The sequence below is a fragment of the Harpia harpyja genome, chromosome 5, assembly GCF_026419915.1.
Source record: "Harpia harpyja isolate bHarHar1 chromosome 5, bHarHar1 primary haplotype, whole genome shotgun sequence".
NCBI classification, from domain to species: domain Eukaryota; kingdom Metazoa; phylum Chordata; class Aves; order Accipitriformes; family Accipitridae; genus Harpia; species Harpia harpyja.
In genome coordinates this window covers 38,184,449-38,203,637 of record NC_068944.1, presented here as the reverse complement: position 1 = coordinate 38,203,637, position 19,189 = coordinate 38,184,449, and the positions used below count along the sequence as shown (strand labels likewise).

Below are 19,189 nucleotides of genomic sequence, written 5' to 3'. Positions count from 1 at the left end.
GACAGCGCCCTCTCTCCGCGACTCCCAGCCCCGTCCCCGGCGGCCGCCAATGGCTCTTCCCTCGCCGGCCCCTTTGTGTGAAGCACACTCGGAGCAGCGACTCCGCCGGCGGAGCGCGCCGTGTGCCCTGCCGCCGCCCGCCGAGCCGAGCCCAGCCGTGCCGTGCCGTGCCGTGCCGTGCCGTGCCGAGGCGAGAGAGCCGCTCGGCGCGGGGCGGCCATTCCAGCGCGGGCGGACTGCCTCGCCGCTCCCCCCCGGGGGTGCGCGGGGGCCCCGGCTGCCGCCGCCGCGTCCCTGTCCCTGTCCCCCCCCCCCCGCCCCGTCCCCGCTCCTCACGGTGGAGGGCAACCAAAATACACCGCCACCAAACCCAACCAAATAAATAATAACAATAATAATAATAATAATAATAATATAATAATAAAAGAACGGGGAGAGAACAGAGGGAGCGAGCGGGAGGGAGGGAGGGAGAAGCGAACCAACTCCGAGACTCCCATAAAGAGAGGCACACACGGAGCTAGCGCCCCGGTGCCGATGCGTGGGGGAAACAATAAGTACTCGAAGTTACCTGCCCTGCCGTAGAAGAAGGAGGGTTTGTTGGTTCTCTCGCAGACATCTGCAGACCGGTGCTTTTTTGGAAGAGTTTTTTTTTTTTTTTTCCCCCTCTCTCTCCTCTCTCTCTCTTTACAAACCACAAACGGATGTGAGGCAGGGAAGGTGTTTCTTTGACTACTGAAGTCAGGCACCTCTTTTTTATTCTTCTCAGTCTTGTTGTGTGTCCCCCCTCCCCACACACACACACACACTCACACACTCACCCCCCCCCTCCTTTTTTGCACCAACATTAGCGACAAAAAGAGAAGGAAAGGAGTTTGCTTGATGTTTTAGTGAAATGGACGTAAGATTTTATTCACCACCTCCTCAGCCTGCAGCCGCTCCTGATACGCCTTGTTTGGGACCTTCCCCCTGCCTGGACCCCTACTATTGCAACAAGGTGACTCGTGTTTTGTGTCGTCCGAGGTGTTTTATCTGTGCTGTCGATTGTGCTGTTGTCGCGGCGCGTTGCATGAGCGGGCGCTGCGCTTTGGCGAGCCGCGCACCAAGTTCACCGGCGAGGCAGAGGGCAGCGGCACTTGCCGGGGTTTGGGGAGCGCAGTGCCGCCCGCCGCGGAGAGGTGCCGCCGGGACACACACCGGCTCCCCTGCAGGCACCCCCAAATTAAAACCCCGGAGTAGTTTGGGGGCGGGCGGCTGGAGGGGGGTGGGGGTGGGGTGGGGGAGGCATTTTCCATATCATCGTCCCTTTCGGAGGAACAGCATGGACAAGGATGTCGATGCGGACGACTTGAATTTCCAGGGCTCCTGTTAATCGGAAAGATCGCGCCCACCACAAACCGGCAGAAACTCTGCCCCGCCGCGTACCCTGCAGTTCATGTGTCAAAGCAGTACTTGGCGGTGCCGGGAGCACGTTTGTGTGTGTGTGTGTGTGTGACCTGTGTGTGTGTATGTGTGTATATATATATACACACACACACACACATACGCACACATCTCTGTATATGCACAATAAGGGTGTATGAGGGTGACAAGTCGGTTCAGAACAGGGGCTCGACTTTGTCCCGGCTGTGCAACTGCCTTACCGGTTTCTCTGCAACTTGATTAAACTGCTGCAAATAGGGCCAGTACCTGAGGAGAGCTAAGTTGTAGGTCCCCGAGCCCTGGGGAAGGAGGAACTGCAGAGGCGGCTCGCTCTAGCCCAAGTCCTGCGTTTGGTGACGAGAGTTTGGTGCCGCGATCCCGGAGCACTTTGCGTTACTTTTGCTGCCGAGGAAGGGGGCTGGGGTTCGTTCCCGCATTGTTTCTGCCTCCCCGGCCTGAGCCAGCTGGTGCTTTATGCATGAGCTGCACTTTCTCTGCTGTTACGGAATGGGCTTTGCACATGAATAAAGCGCTGGCCGTAGGAAATCACCAGGAAGTGCGAGCTACCCAGAGCGCTTCTCGAGCACACCCCCGCCGAGGGGAGAAGGCTGCGAGCGAGCGCTGCCCGGGAGATGGGCTCAAACCCGGGCGCTCGGGCGCTCGTTCAGCAACCTGCCGCGGGAGGCCGTGGCAGGCTGCAGCAGATGTTTTCGGCAGCGTAACCTCCGCCGTGCGCAGGGCCGGCCGCTGGTGCGGAGGGTGGCGGCGGGTCCGCGGCGGGGCGCGGAGGCCGGCGGGGCCCGGGGGCCGGCGGGGCGCGGTGGCGGGGCGCTGCCGCGGAGGGGCGGCCGCGGGGGACGAGCCGCCCCGGCCCGCCGCGGCCAGCCTGGTTCCGCGCTCGGCTATTGTCATGCCGGTCTCACGTGTCAGGGAGATGTTCAGAGCCGTCTCTTTCATTGGGGGCAGCTGCCTCGATGCAGAGATAAACAGAAAAATAGCGTGTGTCTGTGCTGGAGCGCGGAGGCTGCAGCGCCGGGGTGAAGCCCTCTCAGTTTTCAGGAAAGATTTCCCACATGGTCTCATCTACCAATCACAACAGCAAGGACCAAATTCATCCGGGCTGCATTTCACATATACTCAATGGAGTTATAGAATTCAGGGATAAATCTGGCCCTTTGTGGTGGATGCCTAAGGATATTTCGAGAGAGATCCCAGAGGTATGACTGTTAGAGGTGTTTTCAGTAACTGTATTTCGCAGCATCTGGCAAACCTGCCCTATAGATCGGAAGTTTGTGCCAGGAGTGAACTTTGTTCAGCAGGAAGAGTCCAGATGTGTAGGAGCCTGTATGTGTGCTTTAATTTTTTTGTAAGTGCTCTGAGCAATCATGAGGCTACTGCTACCTTTGATCTGTGGCTTGCCGTTATTTTCTCTCTTGTCTGTTTTTGTAAATTGTAACTGTAAAGTGTTGCCAAGTGGGAAGCTTGGGCTAATACTAATGACATAAGCACCAAAGTGTCTGAAGACCTATTTGGCAATGAAACTGGACAAACGTTATTAAACCTATCAGTGATTGAAAGCTTCAAAAAGAAGGTAATGACTTGAATACACATTTCACTCATCATTCTTGAGATAGTGGGCCAGATTTAATTTAAAAGTTAAATGCTTTGGAAAATCAGGAATTACTTTAATATATTAAATCATTTTCCAATTAAGTTCCTTAAATAATTTTTGGTGGTTGCACTGCAAATCGAATAAATTAATTTAGAAAGTCGTTTTCAGAATTTCTTTACTAGCTGGTTAAAGCTTCTTTTAAGTCATGCCATGTATGAGGGAGCAAACTGTTCTTTTTAAATGCAAATGAGACACTCATTCTGTAGACAAGTTGCAACTCTTCTCTTTCACTTTGCCTGAACTGATAATGTGCTTAGAAGTGCACAGTCATAAGACATATGTTTTATGCTTGGAAAAGACTTACCAGGAATGTTTCAGTATAAGATACCGAGTATAGGACAAAAGTCTTTTTCAGATGTCTTTGCCACTGACCATTGATTACATTGAATAGACAGAGCAGGTTCGCCAGGCCCCTTGGAGGCGTGCATTTACTGAACATTTCATTTTTCACCCCCTTCACTCTCTCCCTTCACCCAGCATGATTAACATTACTGTGAAAACTTATCTGACTTGTTCTAAACATGTCATCATGTTACAGTATTGCTCTGTCACTCATTTTCATGCTGTGTGTATTTAGGGAGTTTGAAGGGCGGGAGGCCTGCAGACTTTTGTGTTCAGTAAGTTTGGTTGAGTGTTTGCTCTTGATCTCTCCCAGGAAAAACTCCCAGGCAGGAGTGTGATGGATCCGTGTTCTGGGTTGGAATGGTGGTCTTGATTAGGTCTTTACCTGCAAAACTCATTCAGAACTGGACCTTGTTTCTTGTAAAGTTAGTTAAAACTTGCTTTGGACACTTACTGGTGGATTTGGCCCTTGTTTTCATATCTGGGTTTCGGTTTTTGGTTTGGGGTTGGTTTTTTTTTGACAAATATGGCAGACTGATTCTTTACATTTCAAGTCTGCTTGAGCGGCTGGTAATTTAGAATGTATTCCACAAACACTTATGCTTTTAAGTTTTCTAATTATTCTGTTAGCACTAGCTTTTTTGCTGATCAGATGATTGTTTGTAGCATATGAGTGAGTTCTCAGGCACATGCATGGGAGGTATTGACAGTGCTTTTTTCTGTAGCCAAAGGAAAATACAATAATGTAGATTCAAACAGTCGCCTCTTATCTTACAATTTCCAGTTGGCAGGCTTTGTTTCAGAAGACTGCTTAGATCTTTATTTTATAAACCTAAAATAGCATTCTAAGCATCTTAGTCTAATATTTCTCTATCTGCTGTGAAAGCTCATTATACTCTGCATATATTGTTATGCAGGCTTTTTCCTTGTTTCTCTCACATTGCCCATGGAGAGAGAAAAGTGAAAGAACAATGCAAACAATGTTGGTTATGACAACTGTGTGAGGTATCTCTTATACAAACAGACAGAATGGACGGTATGCTGCGGTATATAGGTCAGTCTTTGAAATAACATAGTGGAGCTCTTACGCTGGACAGACAGATTTAGAGTTGGGGTTGTACTGTTTGCCTCTTGAAACTTGAAGCATAATCGCATTTCAGACATTTACAGGGTAATACAAGTAGTATGTTGAGTTGAAGTTTATTTTAAGAAACACTACGTTCCTTAATTGATTTGAATGCTACAAAAGAAATATCTTTGATAATCCGAGTGTCTTAATTTGATAGAAGAATGTGGTCAGGGGTTTCAAGCTGCTTGAAGAATTCAGATGATAAGTTTAAATGTTTATGTAGAGAGCAATAAACAACATCCTAGTGGCTTTCCATATGGAAGTGTCACCTCCAAAGACCACTTTGATCAGTACTGTAAGAAGGATTGGTATATTTTCATACTTGTAACTTTACAGTGTTTTCAGATATCTGCTCACATAAAGTGCACTTACATAATTATAGTTTGACACAGCTAATGACAGGGACGCTGACCCCTGCCAACAGTAGGGAGAAAATAATGGTCTTTACTGCTCCCAATGGTTACCCTTGCAGAATTATGCACTAGATTCTTCTGTGATTTGCTACCTGGTTCAAAAATACAGGAGCCTACAACTCATCTTTCTTGTATTCACTGGTAGTTGTCAGTGCAGTGGAAAAATACAGCCAGACAGCAGAGGTAGAATGATAAGACTGTAGTTGTTTTTAAAAAGAGGAAAAAAGAGGAAAGAAGGGAGAGGGAAGCAAACCCCTTAAAAATGAAAAAAAGCGGAGTGACATTGGGTAGAAGTGGATAAGGAGATACAATACGGTGCTTTGTAAGCAGGTAACAATCCCGCTTGTAATCAGAATTCCACAGAGCAAAAGTGCATATATTTATACACAGCGTTTAGAATAATTTATTGTGTAAACTTAACTCCACCACAGAGATTACTCTAAGTAAAATGTTCCATGGCTGTTTACAAAGTGTACATTATTTCCAATGGCTTGCTTCTACCCAGTCTCTATCTGAAACTCAGAATTGTGGCAAGCCAGCGCTCTGAAGAACAGCTCTAAAGCTGGAATGCTGTGTTAGTGTTTTGACAGCAGTTTACATTATGCTCATCTAATAGATCACCATTTGTTTATTCTGGGCATACTATTTTTTTTCCTTAGATAACTACTTTCTCCCCTACTGCATTAGAATCATACCTGAAATTTGTTGCTGCCTCTTAAAGGGAAGATTAAACAGTTGTATTAGTGCTGACTGTTGATTTTTAAGTGTTAAGTGTTTTAGTTAGTTTCAAAAGTACCACATAGGAAGAAGGGAAATGGACTTTTCTTTCCTGGGTTACTAAGACCTTAGAATATAGTCTCAGAGTTGTGGGCAAGCCTAAAGTGTGCCTCCTTAAATTCCAGTGTTTCAGAAAAGAAGTGGTCCCAATTTTAGTGGAATACAGAAAACGATTTATGTATGTGCTTTTGAGAAATCTTTCTCAAAGATCTCTATAAACCAAAGCATCCGCAGTCATTCTTTTCTTTTTTCTTTCTGCCAAACATCAGTACCTTGAGAGAAATTATGTTTTATTCTCTTACCAGAATGATGTATTTCATCTCTAGGGCATTACCCTCCACCAGCCTATCATGAGGTCTTCTGAAAAAAGCGAAAACTGTAAACTATTAAGAATGCTGAATTAGCTAAACACTACAGTGCATGCAGTACCTTTGGTGTTTACATTAAACCAAAGAGCAGCTGGATCTGCATTTAAGGACTTAAGGAGCTGATACTGGGGAGGACTGGGCAGTCCTAACTCCTGTTGAATTCGGTGTGTGTTGGGGACGATCACACTTTACCAGGAAGAACTGAGCACCCTCCTGTCCTTAGATTCCTATCTTAGCAGGACTTTATCATCTTGCTAACACTGTACAGAAACATTGGAAAATTGACTATGTTTAAAACACGCCTTTATATTAAGCAGAGAAGTGTCCTAATCATGGTAGGTTTTAGATCAAAATTCTTGGATATTTAAATCCTGTATTGATGGCAGATATAACAAAGCTTAGACGGTGGAAATAGAAAGCTTCCTCTGACTGCTCTCTCAGCATGGCTCAAGAGTGACCTGAAAGCACCACTTCTAGGGTAGTCCCTGGGTCAATGCAGACCTTGGCTTCTGGAACTGACAGCAGTGGTGATTAGTGGCAGCTTTGTTTATCTTTTTGAAGTGGACACATGCTCTGTGGATGTCTAGCATGGGCTGCATACACTAAAATACTTATTTTAAATATAGCCTAACCAAATTTAAATGTTCTGTTGTTGCAGTTGGACTAGATGATCGTTGTAGGTCCCTTCCAACTGAAATAGTCTATTCTATTCTATTCTATTCTATTCTATTCTATTCTATTCTATTCTATTCTATTCTATTCTATTCTACTGTTTTAGTTATGCAACTAGGTACCAAGTTTTTTGCCCAAGGAGTGATTTCTCATTAAAAATGACGAGTTATTAACTGTTCCAAAACATGGTTTATAGTGGAAGCACCAAATGACTGTTAATTATAGCAGTGCTTCCAAAATACTTTCAGACATGGAATTCACATCAACCTGAATGAGATTTTCTTGGTCATAATGTTTTTCTCTACAGCATTCAGTTGGAAAATGGCAACATTTCATTATTCTATGGTTAGGCACAGATTATGTAGTGTTAGCAGCAGCAATAAACAGCACCCTTCCAGAGCAGCAGGAGTACAGAAGAAAATCTCATCTCCACTTCCACTGGAATATCTGCATTTTATGTTCATCGATTGTGATCAGTTTGGGGTTAGTAAGTCAGAACATCAAATAAAATGTTTAACTCTTGACTTAGATCTTCAAAGTTAAAATCATTTTTCAGCAGAGATCTTGGTGCAACCAACATTTGTAATGTCTATGGTTTTCTTTTGCTTCTTATTTTTGCAATAAGTAGTTTATTTTTAGCATTTGAATTTCATATGGCTCTACTAATATTTATATCTTAACTTTCAATTGCACATATGCTAACACTGTTCCTGAACTGTTCATTTAGTATTTCTCACTGGGCTGCTATTTGATTTGCTATAGACCCTTGTAGTATGGTTTTCTCCCAAAAAACATGCTGCTTTCTAAGTTGCAAAACATACTTGAATTACATGAGCATCTGACAAAACCAGGTTAGTGGAAATGTCAGAATGTTTTAGCATTCACATTCTTGACTGTTAAACTGCTCTCTACCAATCAAAAGTGGCACGAGTGGCTTTTTTCAAAGGTACTGCTGGCTAAGCATGGAAATTGAGCTGCTGTGGTAGTACTTTTGTCTCCTCCTATTGTTGTTGATGATTATATGGTCTTAAAGGTTAAATGGAAGTTACTGTAGCTGTTATGTATTTCTGTTATAATAAGGAAATCTGCAGTGAACTCCAGTTACTTATTCTATCTGCAAGAAGAAATCAGAACTCTGAAATCAGACAGTGATAACCTGTACTTACAGAAATGGGTCGGTAAAGGAAGTACGAAGTCTGCAATGTGAAACAAAAGATTTATCCAGACAGTTCCTGCCAGAAGAGTGAGAATATTATGTACATGTATAAATTCCTACTGTATCAATGCTGCTCTATGTGTATATACACATGTATGTTTCTGCTTCATTATATATTGCTTACTTTGAAGAAAGTGAACTTACTCTGAGAATCTGTCATTTCTGTCCTGTAATATAAGTAGCTGGCTTCGAAGCCATATTCTGGTCACAGTTGCCAAAACTGTGTAAGTTTGTGTTCATAAATAAGAGAAAACATTTGTTTCTTATACGATCATCACGTTTGCATCAACCTGAAATAATAATAAATAGTAAAAGGAAAAATAGTGGTGAAAAGGGATGTCAGATATAGTTGTGAACATTAGTCATAGAAACCTGCAGACAGTAGAGGCTTAATATCAAAGCTAATGATTTTTTTTATGTTAATGACATTCTGCTAGGGCATAAAAGACTGCTCATAATGGACTTTCAGTGCTGTGTTCAGTTGCGAAGGCTAATGGGATAATCTTACCCCAAATTCGCCTTTTTGAAGTAAATCATGGTGTTATTTTTTCAAGTTAACTCTTGAAAATGTATTGGCAAACTGATTTTTTAAGAACTGCTTGTAATCTTCATAGGAAAATATAAGGCAAGTTTTTTTTCTTCATTAGAAGTTTTCTTAATTGTGTTGGAATTGTCTGTTTATGTTTTTTTACAGTTCTGAAGAATAATATTCATGATGTGGAAGTCATTCTCTTCAGTGGTTTTATCATAGTGCAATAAGTTTTTGTGAGGCACAGTTGTTTTTGCAGGTTGAACAAAGGAAAAAAAATTTTTTAGTGGCCTAGCCAGTAATTCACTAAATGGTAGTGAAACTCTGAGTTTTGCATTGAGAAGTTTTTTAAATCATGTTTACAATTAGTTAGAACCAACATTATATTTCAATAAGAGATAATTTGCCTACTAAAGTTCACATAATGTGCTAATCATGTCTAGTGGTTAATAAAGGCCTCCTATCTCACTCCCCTGATGGCTATAAAAGGCTATTATGTTCATGGCAGCAGTTCAGGTACAGCTGCTGTGTGTTAATAATGCATCATTGTCCCACTAATAAACACAGCAAAGGTCAGCAACCCTGAGCACCTAAAACACCTATTCTCTTTCCAAAATATTTATTAACACCTTAATGGCATATCTATTCATTTCAGTTAGGATTATATCAGTTAATGACCCTCATGGAATCCTGTGTGTTCAGGTTTTGCAACCTACATGCTGTTGTGGGCTGTTGCACTCATCTTTCCTCCCAAACACTTCTTTTTCATCGCCACTATGTCTTGTTTCTTTAATTCAAGATCAGCATTCCATGGTTACTTACTTTGTTACTTAGTTTGGCAATTTTCATTTTTTTCCTCAGCTAATTTAAGATTATATTTAGAGGCTGAATTTTCATTAGTTAAGACACTTTATAGAAATTGTAGCTATGTGCTAAAAAAACTATGTGATTGTGAAACACACATTCACACATGCATACACAGAGATGCATGTATACATGTGTGTATACATGTGCACTACTTCCTCTAGGTTCCATATGTAATTTTATACTAGTGACTTATGTTTTCCATTTTAGCATAGATTGCTGTATTCATAAAGGTTTTTTAAAATGCATTTTCTACAGACAAAGAACATACCCACATGGGATTTCCATTTTGCCAGGGAAACATGCAAATCAATAGGCCAGCACTTATCTGCATTAAAATTAGGTATACTGTAATTTATGGGCACAGTGATACTGTATTTGTCTTGCATAGCCTCAGATATTCTTTAAGGTAGCCTGGCTATGTGTCCATAGAGGAAAGCAAAAGTGTTAATTGAACAAAATCTCGTTTTCTCATCTTGTAGTATTGCCTTTTGTTTTCTCTTACTCATTTTGAAAACCTGATGGTTTTTTTGTGCTGTGTGATTTACAAACAAATGTTCAGAGGGCAGAAAAATACCACTACACTTCCATCAAGAGAAATGAAACAGCTTAACTAGCTGAAGGGTTTCTATTTGGTGTAGCACATAGCTTCAATGACACATTTGTCATGCTTTAAATATATAATACATATAATAAAATATGTACAGGCACAGTTGTGATATATGTAGTGTCTGGCTCCATTGCTATTGTTTGTAGTCTCTACGGTTGTCATACGTTGTTCTTTGCACATCATACCCTTACAGCAGAATTTGACACAATTTCTAGCTTTCAGTCCTGCACCATTTTCATTGCACAATATACATGAGTTTGACAGGGTGTGTTGAGGACGACTCTGGCAAGCAATTGATATTTTGAAGTGGCAAGCGTTTCAGCAGCTGCCTGCTTGTGAAAAAGGAATGATAAGATATACTGTATTGTTAGTTTCAGGCAAAGCATTAAGGTTTAAGCTCTGTAAAAATGTACACATTATTCGTCAGTGGTGAAGCAAGCCTTTTATGTTTTTTAGAGCTTAGCTCTCTGGCTGATGTGAACTAGAATGACATTGGTTTAATGGTCAGTAAATGAATAGGAGTACTTTGAATTTGAACCGCTGCCAATTTTGCACCGACAAAGAGACTGACAAAAGAAAGATTTTATGTGAAAGCAAAGCACAAGCAATGTTTGGGGAGGTGGGGAGGTGGGTAGAGGAACCCAACAGAAATATTCTCCAATGCAGCCTTGTAATGATACTAAAATTGTTAAAACACATCCATTTTACATGGCTCATCGGCTACAAACCTAAGCTGTTTCATCTAATGTTCTTTAAAACCTGTTGTATACACATAGTCTTTCAGAATATATTCATATGGAATTTACAGTGTGTTTTTCTAAATACCACACTGTGCCCTGAAGGCCTGTTGGCAGAACATCAGAGTTGTCCACTGCTGGAGTTCCCAAGTCTCTCTCTGTCTGGTAGTGGGAAATTGTAGTTTAATCAGTTATGGCACTTTCAGTGTGTAACATTCATTAGTAAGGCAATTTGTCATGACTGTTAATAGTCAGGATGCATCTGCTCTGTCTTCAATTTCAGAGTGTGATAAGCAAGAGGGCAAATATTTCAATATCTAATAATATTAGCATGTTGGAAAACTGTAGTTCAAGGTTAGTGCTCAAAACACAAACAGCAGATTAATAATGACCTATTTATTTTTACTGGTTTTACCTTTACAGATTTGATTTTAAAGTACCCTAATGCTCTTAGGAGTTGTGCATTATCTAACTGGGTATTAGAAAGTAAATGTTAGCATCTTCAGTGTTTATCAAAGACTTTTCCTCTGTTGTCATAAATACAAAGGTAGTATATTTTCAGAGTTGCAAATACTTGTAATTAAGCCACATCATTTTCCAGTCTGTCAGTAATAAATTGTTCGCAGTATCATTTTTGGCAGTAGCAGACCTTTTACAGTGTTAGTTTTGTGGCTGGGAAGCTTATACGGTTATAAAAGATATTCGGTGTCTACCAAATAGACAACATGCAATTAGAATAATGTTCTCTTGCTAAAAACTGGCTTGTAATCATTGTTCATTGTTCTAAATATGAAAGGTTAAATTGTTTCCTACAGTCAAGAAAGGTTAGAGGTTTTTTTTCACATACATCTGATAACCCTCATGTATTACATAATATGATAGCTTCACAAACAATAGCTTTGTGACACATTTTAATTTTTAATGAAAAGCCCCCCAAATTTTAACATAATGATTTCTTTAGAAACTGAGCCCAATCTTGGTAAAATCCGTTCTTGCTAGTAACAAAAGCTGTTACTGTTTAAGTTCCTGTTCAGCAGTTAGTTGGTACGCTTCACTGGATGTTGTCAAAAAGGCTTTTCTCTTGATTGACAACCCCATAGGAATGTGAATGGAGATTTTAATTGCGTATCATGTGTGCATATCAGAGTGAGTAGATTCACCGGACTCTGCTTAGCTCCATATCTCTACAGGTCAGCCATGCCAAAACACTTCTTTTTTTTTAATAAACAATTGATGTATTTTCCAAAGAGAGAGAAAAAGGGCATGCAAATGAAGAATGGACTTTAAAGCAAAAGGTTCCTGTGAATTTTGGAAGAAAAATGTGTGCAATAAGTTTTCAGAATGTTTTAACACAATTAAGAGGTATTTTGATGATGTAAATTCATTTCAAGTCTAAGTTGGCCAAAGACTGCTAGAATATATTTTTCTTCTGGCATTTGCTAGCAGAAGTGTGTTTATCTTTCTGCTGTTTTTTTCCAAGAGTACTTTGAACAAAATCAGTCAAAAAAAAAAAAGTAAAGTGAGTGGAAAAATTTACTGAGGCAGGCTGCCCTTGCGTCTTGCACCTTTATATAAGACATGGGGAAATGGTGGGGGTTTCTTCGTATGTGTGGGAGCTAGTGAGCTTTCTCATTCATACTGGATTTGATCCACACTCTTTGGGCAACGCTATTACTTTAGGGGGAGATTTACCTCAATAAGGACTGGCAGAGACCTCAGTTTTGAGTCTGATAATAAAACTGAGTTTTGGTATCAATTGTAATGCAACTTAAATATTAATTTTTTTTCTTAAGAACAGTAAATGATACATCACTGCAAAATGACACTGATAAATAGACCTCAACATTTTCCATAGCCAAGAACATTGCAGGTGAAAATGACAAAGCCAAAGATTCGTTATTATGAATAGTAATTAGATTTTGATGTCTCAAATTAGATTCCAGGTTTCATTTTACATCAGAAACCACAACATTGACTGTATCTTTTTTTAAAGCTCATGAAGCATTGGCAACTGAAAGCACAGCTACAACGCAGTTGTGGGGAACTTTTAGCTGAGTTAGTGTTTTTTGTCTGTACAGGAACATTGAAATCTAAAGGGGGATGACAGTTGCATTTTTCCGTGAGGACCCCTGGGAAGGAATTGTTACTTAGTCAAAAAGTTTCTTTCCTAGTTATCAGTGCTCTCAGATGAAAAGCAAATTGACTGCCTTTTGCCCTTTTACTCTTTGTGTAGGGCTAACTCGCACTTTCAGTTTATATTTGTGTGAAGTGTGGGAATGGAGGATGCCAACCACTTGTTGAATCTTAAGGCTACAACAGCAACAAACATCACCTTGTCTGACAACATGCTGTTTAACTTTGGCACCTGTACGGAGCCTATTCACTCCTGTGCTGGACTAACGTGCACCTTGCCTGATTATGTCTTGAACATCAGTAAACCCTCAGGAGTGCTTAAGAACTATGAATACCTTAAGAAGAAAACCAAGACTTTGCTTTATTTCTAATGAAGCAAACCCCTTCTGATGTAATATATGACATCAGTGGATGGTTGGATCTATTAGGAACTGACACTTCCAGGGATTTTCAGGATTTCTGAGTAGAAAATAGAGGGAAATGGGAAATGGCAAAGGTAGTAATCTGAACGTACGATTCCCTCTGTACAATGTGCATTCAAGTCCTATGAGCAAATGCATCAATGAGGAGCCATAGCTTTCTGGACACCCAAAGGTGCTTGTGTTTAGATTTGTCTGGGCTCACACCTGTGCAAGTTTCAGACCTTTGGCGCTTCCACTTCTGATAAAGCTTTTTTTGAGAGAGAGAATTTCTAAAATTATTCCTGGTTTGGGGAGCTTTCCATTATAGGTACCATGTCCACAAGGCTCCCAAAGCCAGGAAAAATTGTAGACTTTGGAAGTCAAAACCTGTAAGAAATGAAGAATTTTTAAATGTTTTTTTCATTGTTGAGGAAAGAAAATATTTCAGTTGTGCAACATGATAAAGCTTGTAACTAAGGTTTTGATAAAAATGAGAGCAGACTCTGAAGCTGTAATTTTGGATTAACACCAGGGCCATTTTTGTAAATCACCATCGTAGCTCTTGTTATAGTGTTGAGAATATTACAACGTTGCTGTCATGAGGACTTCATTTGTTCAGGACTTTGTCAGGTTATGAAGTCAAACGCTGGGAAACAAAGGCTGGGAATGCCAGATTTAAGGATGTCTTGATTTTGCTCTTTAGTAAGTTACCATTGGGAGGAGCTGATGGAGTCAAACAGCAGATGTGGAATAAGTGATCACACCATTGCAACTTTATCATTAATGCAGTTACAAATGGCACCTGAGTTAGACTTTCAGGCAGCCTTAAATCTGGCATTTTCCACATTTTGGCCTCTTGAATTTGTAACCCAAACAACATTCTTTCAAAAATGTCTTTTTTTTGTGTGTTACTGATTCATTGGATTGTATCCATGACATTCATTACTATTGTCTATCAGGAGTGTCTGTGTCTCTTCAATATTGCTGCACAGATTTTTCTGCTGCAGAGTTAACTCTTGTTAGCAGCAGGGAGAGTTTTGTCATGGTGAATGAGGGGAGGACCAAGTGTTGCTGTGGCTGGGAAAATCTTCGGCTCTCTCTTACCAATCCTTTCCTTCTGTGGACACCTTGACACAGGTTGCCATGAGGCAAGCTTACATTCTAATGATTTGGGATCCAACATGAGAATACTTGTGTTATTTTTTTGTCATGATGCCCACATTTTGGGCTGAGGAGCTCAAGTGTAAGTTAAGGCTTTAGTAATTTTAACAGTTTACCTCTGACCAAAAGGCATTTTTCTATCTCAATATCTTTTCTTCTGCTGAATTCGAGAGATGTGCTGCAAATAATGGAGCTGGTTGAGTTTCCTTAAGGTTAAAAATACCACTTGAACTCCAAATACAGGTATTGTGACCAAAATTACAGTAATATGTACTATAGTTAAGTCTGCAATTGTGAGATAAGATAAACTGTATTATATGTATCTTCATATCTTTATTATCATATATAGATACTATGCTTATAAAAGTAATTAAAGTAGCATCTGCTAAATGCACATTTCGTACTAAGCTCTCTAAATGTGTATAAATTATTTTAGTTCTAGTAAAAACTGAGGATTTACTGTACAAATCCTTAGAGTTTGTCCTATCATATTTTTCTTTGGACCTACAAGGGAGCTCATGTATGTAATAATGAAAGCTCAGAGAAAAAATATTTTTGAAATGGAAAAATATATTATTCAGCTGAATCCATTGCCCTTTTAAGAGTGCTCTGATTCCAGAGGACTTTCTCAAACAGAACATTACAGTGGAAATACTAAAGCAGCATTCTGTAACTCGGCTTTGGTTTTAGTCGCTCTTTTCAGAAATTCAAAATGTAAATGTTAATATTTACTGCAGAATAAAATAGGTAAAGTTCTGAATTTAGAAGGTTTTTGTTGGAGGAGAAGACTGCAGACTTTCTAGGAACAAGTTAATTACAACAGACAGCCGTTAACCTGCTGCTTCCTACATGGTTGCCTGGGTTTCTAGCAATGTTAGAAGCTCTCTGCTTATATTAGAGTTGTAAGCATATTCTGAAGCAATAGGGCACAGTGATGTACCAGACCTGGAGGTTAATTTTCTGCCATTCACTCATCAGAATCTTCCCTTATTCTTACTACTGAGCTTGCAATGGACCCATACAAAGCTGAAAATAACAGTATGAGAATGCATATTTCCCTATTTATGAGGAGTTAAAAATAGAAGAGTATCATAATCATCAGGTCTTGTTATCCTGGGTAAGGATGAAACATGGTTGTGAGGGAACATGGGCTTTCCATCCACTCTGGTAGCTGCATGTTGTTCAGTCAAGCGTGGGAGAGGAGAGTAGGGAAAGGAGGCACCGAGTGTTTAAGGAACTCATCTAAGGAAAAGAGCTGGGGCTGTGGTCTCTCAGTGCTGGTTTGAGCGTGTATTTGCATTTTACCATCACTGAACGTTAGTCTCCTTTCTGCCAGGAGACTCCTTTCTCCCTTTATGTTTCAAATATTCTCCCTGTACAGATGCTGAGCTTTGAAAAGACTGATAAATTGCAACCTTACTCAGAGTACCAGTCGCCTGGTGATTAGGAATTTGTGCTAGAACAGAAGAAAACATGAAGATACCCTGTAGAAAATAGATTTTCTGACTGGTCTTGGACAAAGCTGGACATCATTTCCACCAGCATGGACACTTAAGCTATCTCCAGGGAAAAGCTGACCAACTCGCTAGGTGAGAAGGGACACCACTGGAGGGTCCCGAAGTCCCTGTACTGTCAGTGGAGAAGGGCAGTGTGGGGTGTGCCCCAGGCAGACTAACTTTAACCCTCAGTTCTTTGGGGTGATTCAGAAATCTCTGGTTCAAAGACCTAGTGTGACAACATGCCTGTTTTAAGGAAAACAGCCAAATTCAGATTTACATGACAGCAGAGCTATTACGATTAGGACTGATCAAGTGAAGTAGTACTGGATGATGTTAGAAGTTCCATGAATGTGCATTTACAGAAGTCTTTATGGTGCATTATGTTGCTCTTTCTGTGGACTTGCATGACTCCAGGCAACGTTTGCTGGCTCATGGAACAAACTCCCTGAGCTGCAGGGGCTTCTCTGAGAAGTGCTTTCTGTCTTCAGTCCACAAAATGTCATGTTAGCTATTCCATTGCTGCCTTCATTTCCTACTTTCCTCACTCATATTCCATAGAAGTCCTGACATCCTGCAACAGAGGCTGCCTCTTCAGCAGCTGATTTACCATCTCCTGCCAGGAAGTTTCTTTTAAGAAGGTAGAGTCCAAAAATATGAGGAAATCCTTTTGTGACCATTACATTGATGAGGTCACATAAGAGAAATGGGGAAAAGTAGTCTCTCCAAAAATAGATCCTGGTGAGAGAAAGAGTAGTCTCCAGCAATGGAGGGAGAGGTCCTTCAACACAAACTTAATTGTGGAGGTCTAGAGAAACACTATGAGATGCTATGCCATCTCGTGTCCCGTTCCCCACCCGCCCTCCCCGTCACTGATAAAATCACTCTTCTCCACATCCCAATTTCTTATCTCTTAACTTGGATGAGAACCTCATTCTTCCTCAACAGCAGATCTTATTTCAGCCCTTATCTGGTGGTTCAATAACTTATGCCTGTAGCTCTAAAAAAAAAAAAAAAAAGAAGTCGACAAGTTTGGAGTACAAGGAGTGAACCACTCAGTTATGTGAGTTCTTTTTCCTTTAGGGCTACTCCACAGTACTCTGTAAAAATAATTTTACTATTTGTTTTTTGGTTTTTCCCCTTCTTCTTTGCCTTTACAAAAGAGTACAGTTGACTGTGCAGCTGAGAAGCTGGCAAATGAATTCTGCTGCATAGAAATAGTTAAAAAAAAAATTACCTTAAGGATATTAACCACACCAGTGCTGCAGTAATGAAAGGACTTGCTTATACCCACAAAAATAGGCAAGAGAAAGGTCAGAATTAGAGCTGGGATTCCATAGTTTGAAATTTCTAGTTATGGCAGCATATTTTGTATATAGGATTATTGCTCTTTGGCAAGCCCTGCTGTGTCTAAACACTTTTGGGTGGGCTAAAGATGAAGTTTCAGTTTAACTCAGAATTTTCTTGCTTTGTGGTTTTAGACTTCAGATTATAATAACATTTCATGAGCATCAATTTTTATGGTACAGTTCATTTGTGGAAGATGCTATTTTTACAACCCTAGTGATAATAGAAGTCTGTTGCATTAGATTTTAAAAGGTGAACTTCATTATGTTTGTCCTGACAAAGAAATGTATCATCTAGGATATAGAGCTGTGACAAGCTGTTTGTGAAATAATTCAACAAATCTTGTATTTTCTTACCATTTTTTCCCATTGTCCTAAAAAGGAATGCAGCTATGAGCAAAACTTTACCCTCTCAGTGCTTTAGAATATAGGCTGAAATACACTCCTGAATATCTTATTGCATTCTGCATGCACCACTTGTATAGGACTGCCAATGTCTGTCACCAGTCCTGCCTTAATTCAGTCTCCTGTTCTTAGTATCTTGTGTTTAGACTCAGTACAGCACAAGTACAAAGCCACTGTCTTTTTAGTGTTGAATTTTTAATATGTTTCAGCATTTGTAATGGTTTCATTACAGTACTGAACAGAATTGGACTTTATTTGTTGCAGATACCACTGTATTTGAAAAAGGAACCATTCTTTCCTCCCTTGAAGAAGCATGTACAGTACACTGTGTACTCTGTTCTGTATCTGTGTCTCCAAATTAGTTTGTATCACCTCTGTTATAAAACTCCTTTTCTTCCACCACTATTCTGAAATTGCCTTTCAAACTCGGTGTAACCTATGAATTGGTCCTGTGAGTGAGTCATTCCAAGGTTGTTGTTCTTCCCTTATAACTACATCTAATATAAAATACTGTGCTCTATGTTATGTCCATCTTGTTCGGATGGAACAGTGTCTGCTGAGATGGAAAAGCAGAATGCAATATCAGAATACATTTAAATGCAATAACGTCTCTAGAATCTTTCTTTTTATGGTACAGAAATAACAGCTCTCCTGCCCTTATCACCTCTTTGGCTTTTAGAGCCTCATGGTACCAAAGTGTTTCAATCACAGGCTTGGCCTTGCAGCTCTTACCCTAGGAAAAATGCCACTGATGTCCAGAGGAGTTTTGCTTTCTTCAAGGACTGTGATTTGGCTTCAGGTCAGCTACATAACCCTATCTTAGGTACCCCTTTTTCTTATGAAAAGATTTACGTAAGCTTTATTGTTCTAGATATCCTGCACATTTCTTGTATTAACAAAATGATACACCTGGGGCTAATTTTCAGGACTATTGCATTTTATACATACTGGCCCTAAAGAAACCTTACTGAGAACATTAAATTCATTTTCTATTGAGTGTTGTTTTTCCTATAAGTACATGTGCATTCCAAGGTCCATCAAACACAAAGATTTTAAAGTATTAAACTAGTATTAGTTGTCACAGTTACAAGATCACATTTTATCTGTCCCTCCTGCAGTTGCAAAACTGTGGCTGAGGTTCATTTGAGTTGCGGTTTCCTCAATAATCAGTTAGTTTTACTTTTCCCTGTATAGTGGATCAATCCAAAAGGTATTTCATTAGCAAGACAGAGGCACGTGTAAGCTGCAAATCTGGGGTAAGAGACAAATGCACAAATCCACTGGTACCCTGGTGCTCTGCAATACTCCCTGCAAGATTCCCTGCAGCTCTTTTTCCCAGTAAGTAGGATAAAGAGTGCTGGTAGTTGGAAGGTAACTTCAGTGGCTGAGGGAAGCTCATGCCAGGAAACTTGTTTTTGTTGTAAAACAATTGCATGTCTTTCCATCCACATGCTCTCACTTGGGGCTTTCAGAAGCACGTGACTCACGCGAAGCTGTGA

General features: G+C 40.5%; 1 protein-coding gene across 4 annotated transcripts in view; it reads left to right on the top strand.

Moving 5' to 3' along the window:
• Positions 1-786: 786 nt before the first annotated feature.
• Positions 787-19,189, top strand: part of TOX (thymocyte selection associated high mobility group box) — a 226,871-nt gene continuing 208,468 nt past the window's right edge. The window contains exon 1 of one of the 4 annotated variants that reach the window (XM_052788436.1): positions 787-994. In XM_052788436.1, the coding sequence (XP_052644396.1) occupies positions 893-994 (102 nt within the window). In that variant the 5' untranslated portion in view covers positions 787-892. Of the gene's footprint in view, positions 995-2,258; positions 2,637-2,656; positions 3,011-19,189 lie in introns of those variants that run through there. The other 3 variants (XM_052788438.1, XM_052788435.1, XM_052788437.1) reach the window with 3 other exon arrangements.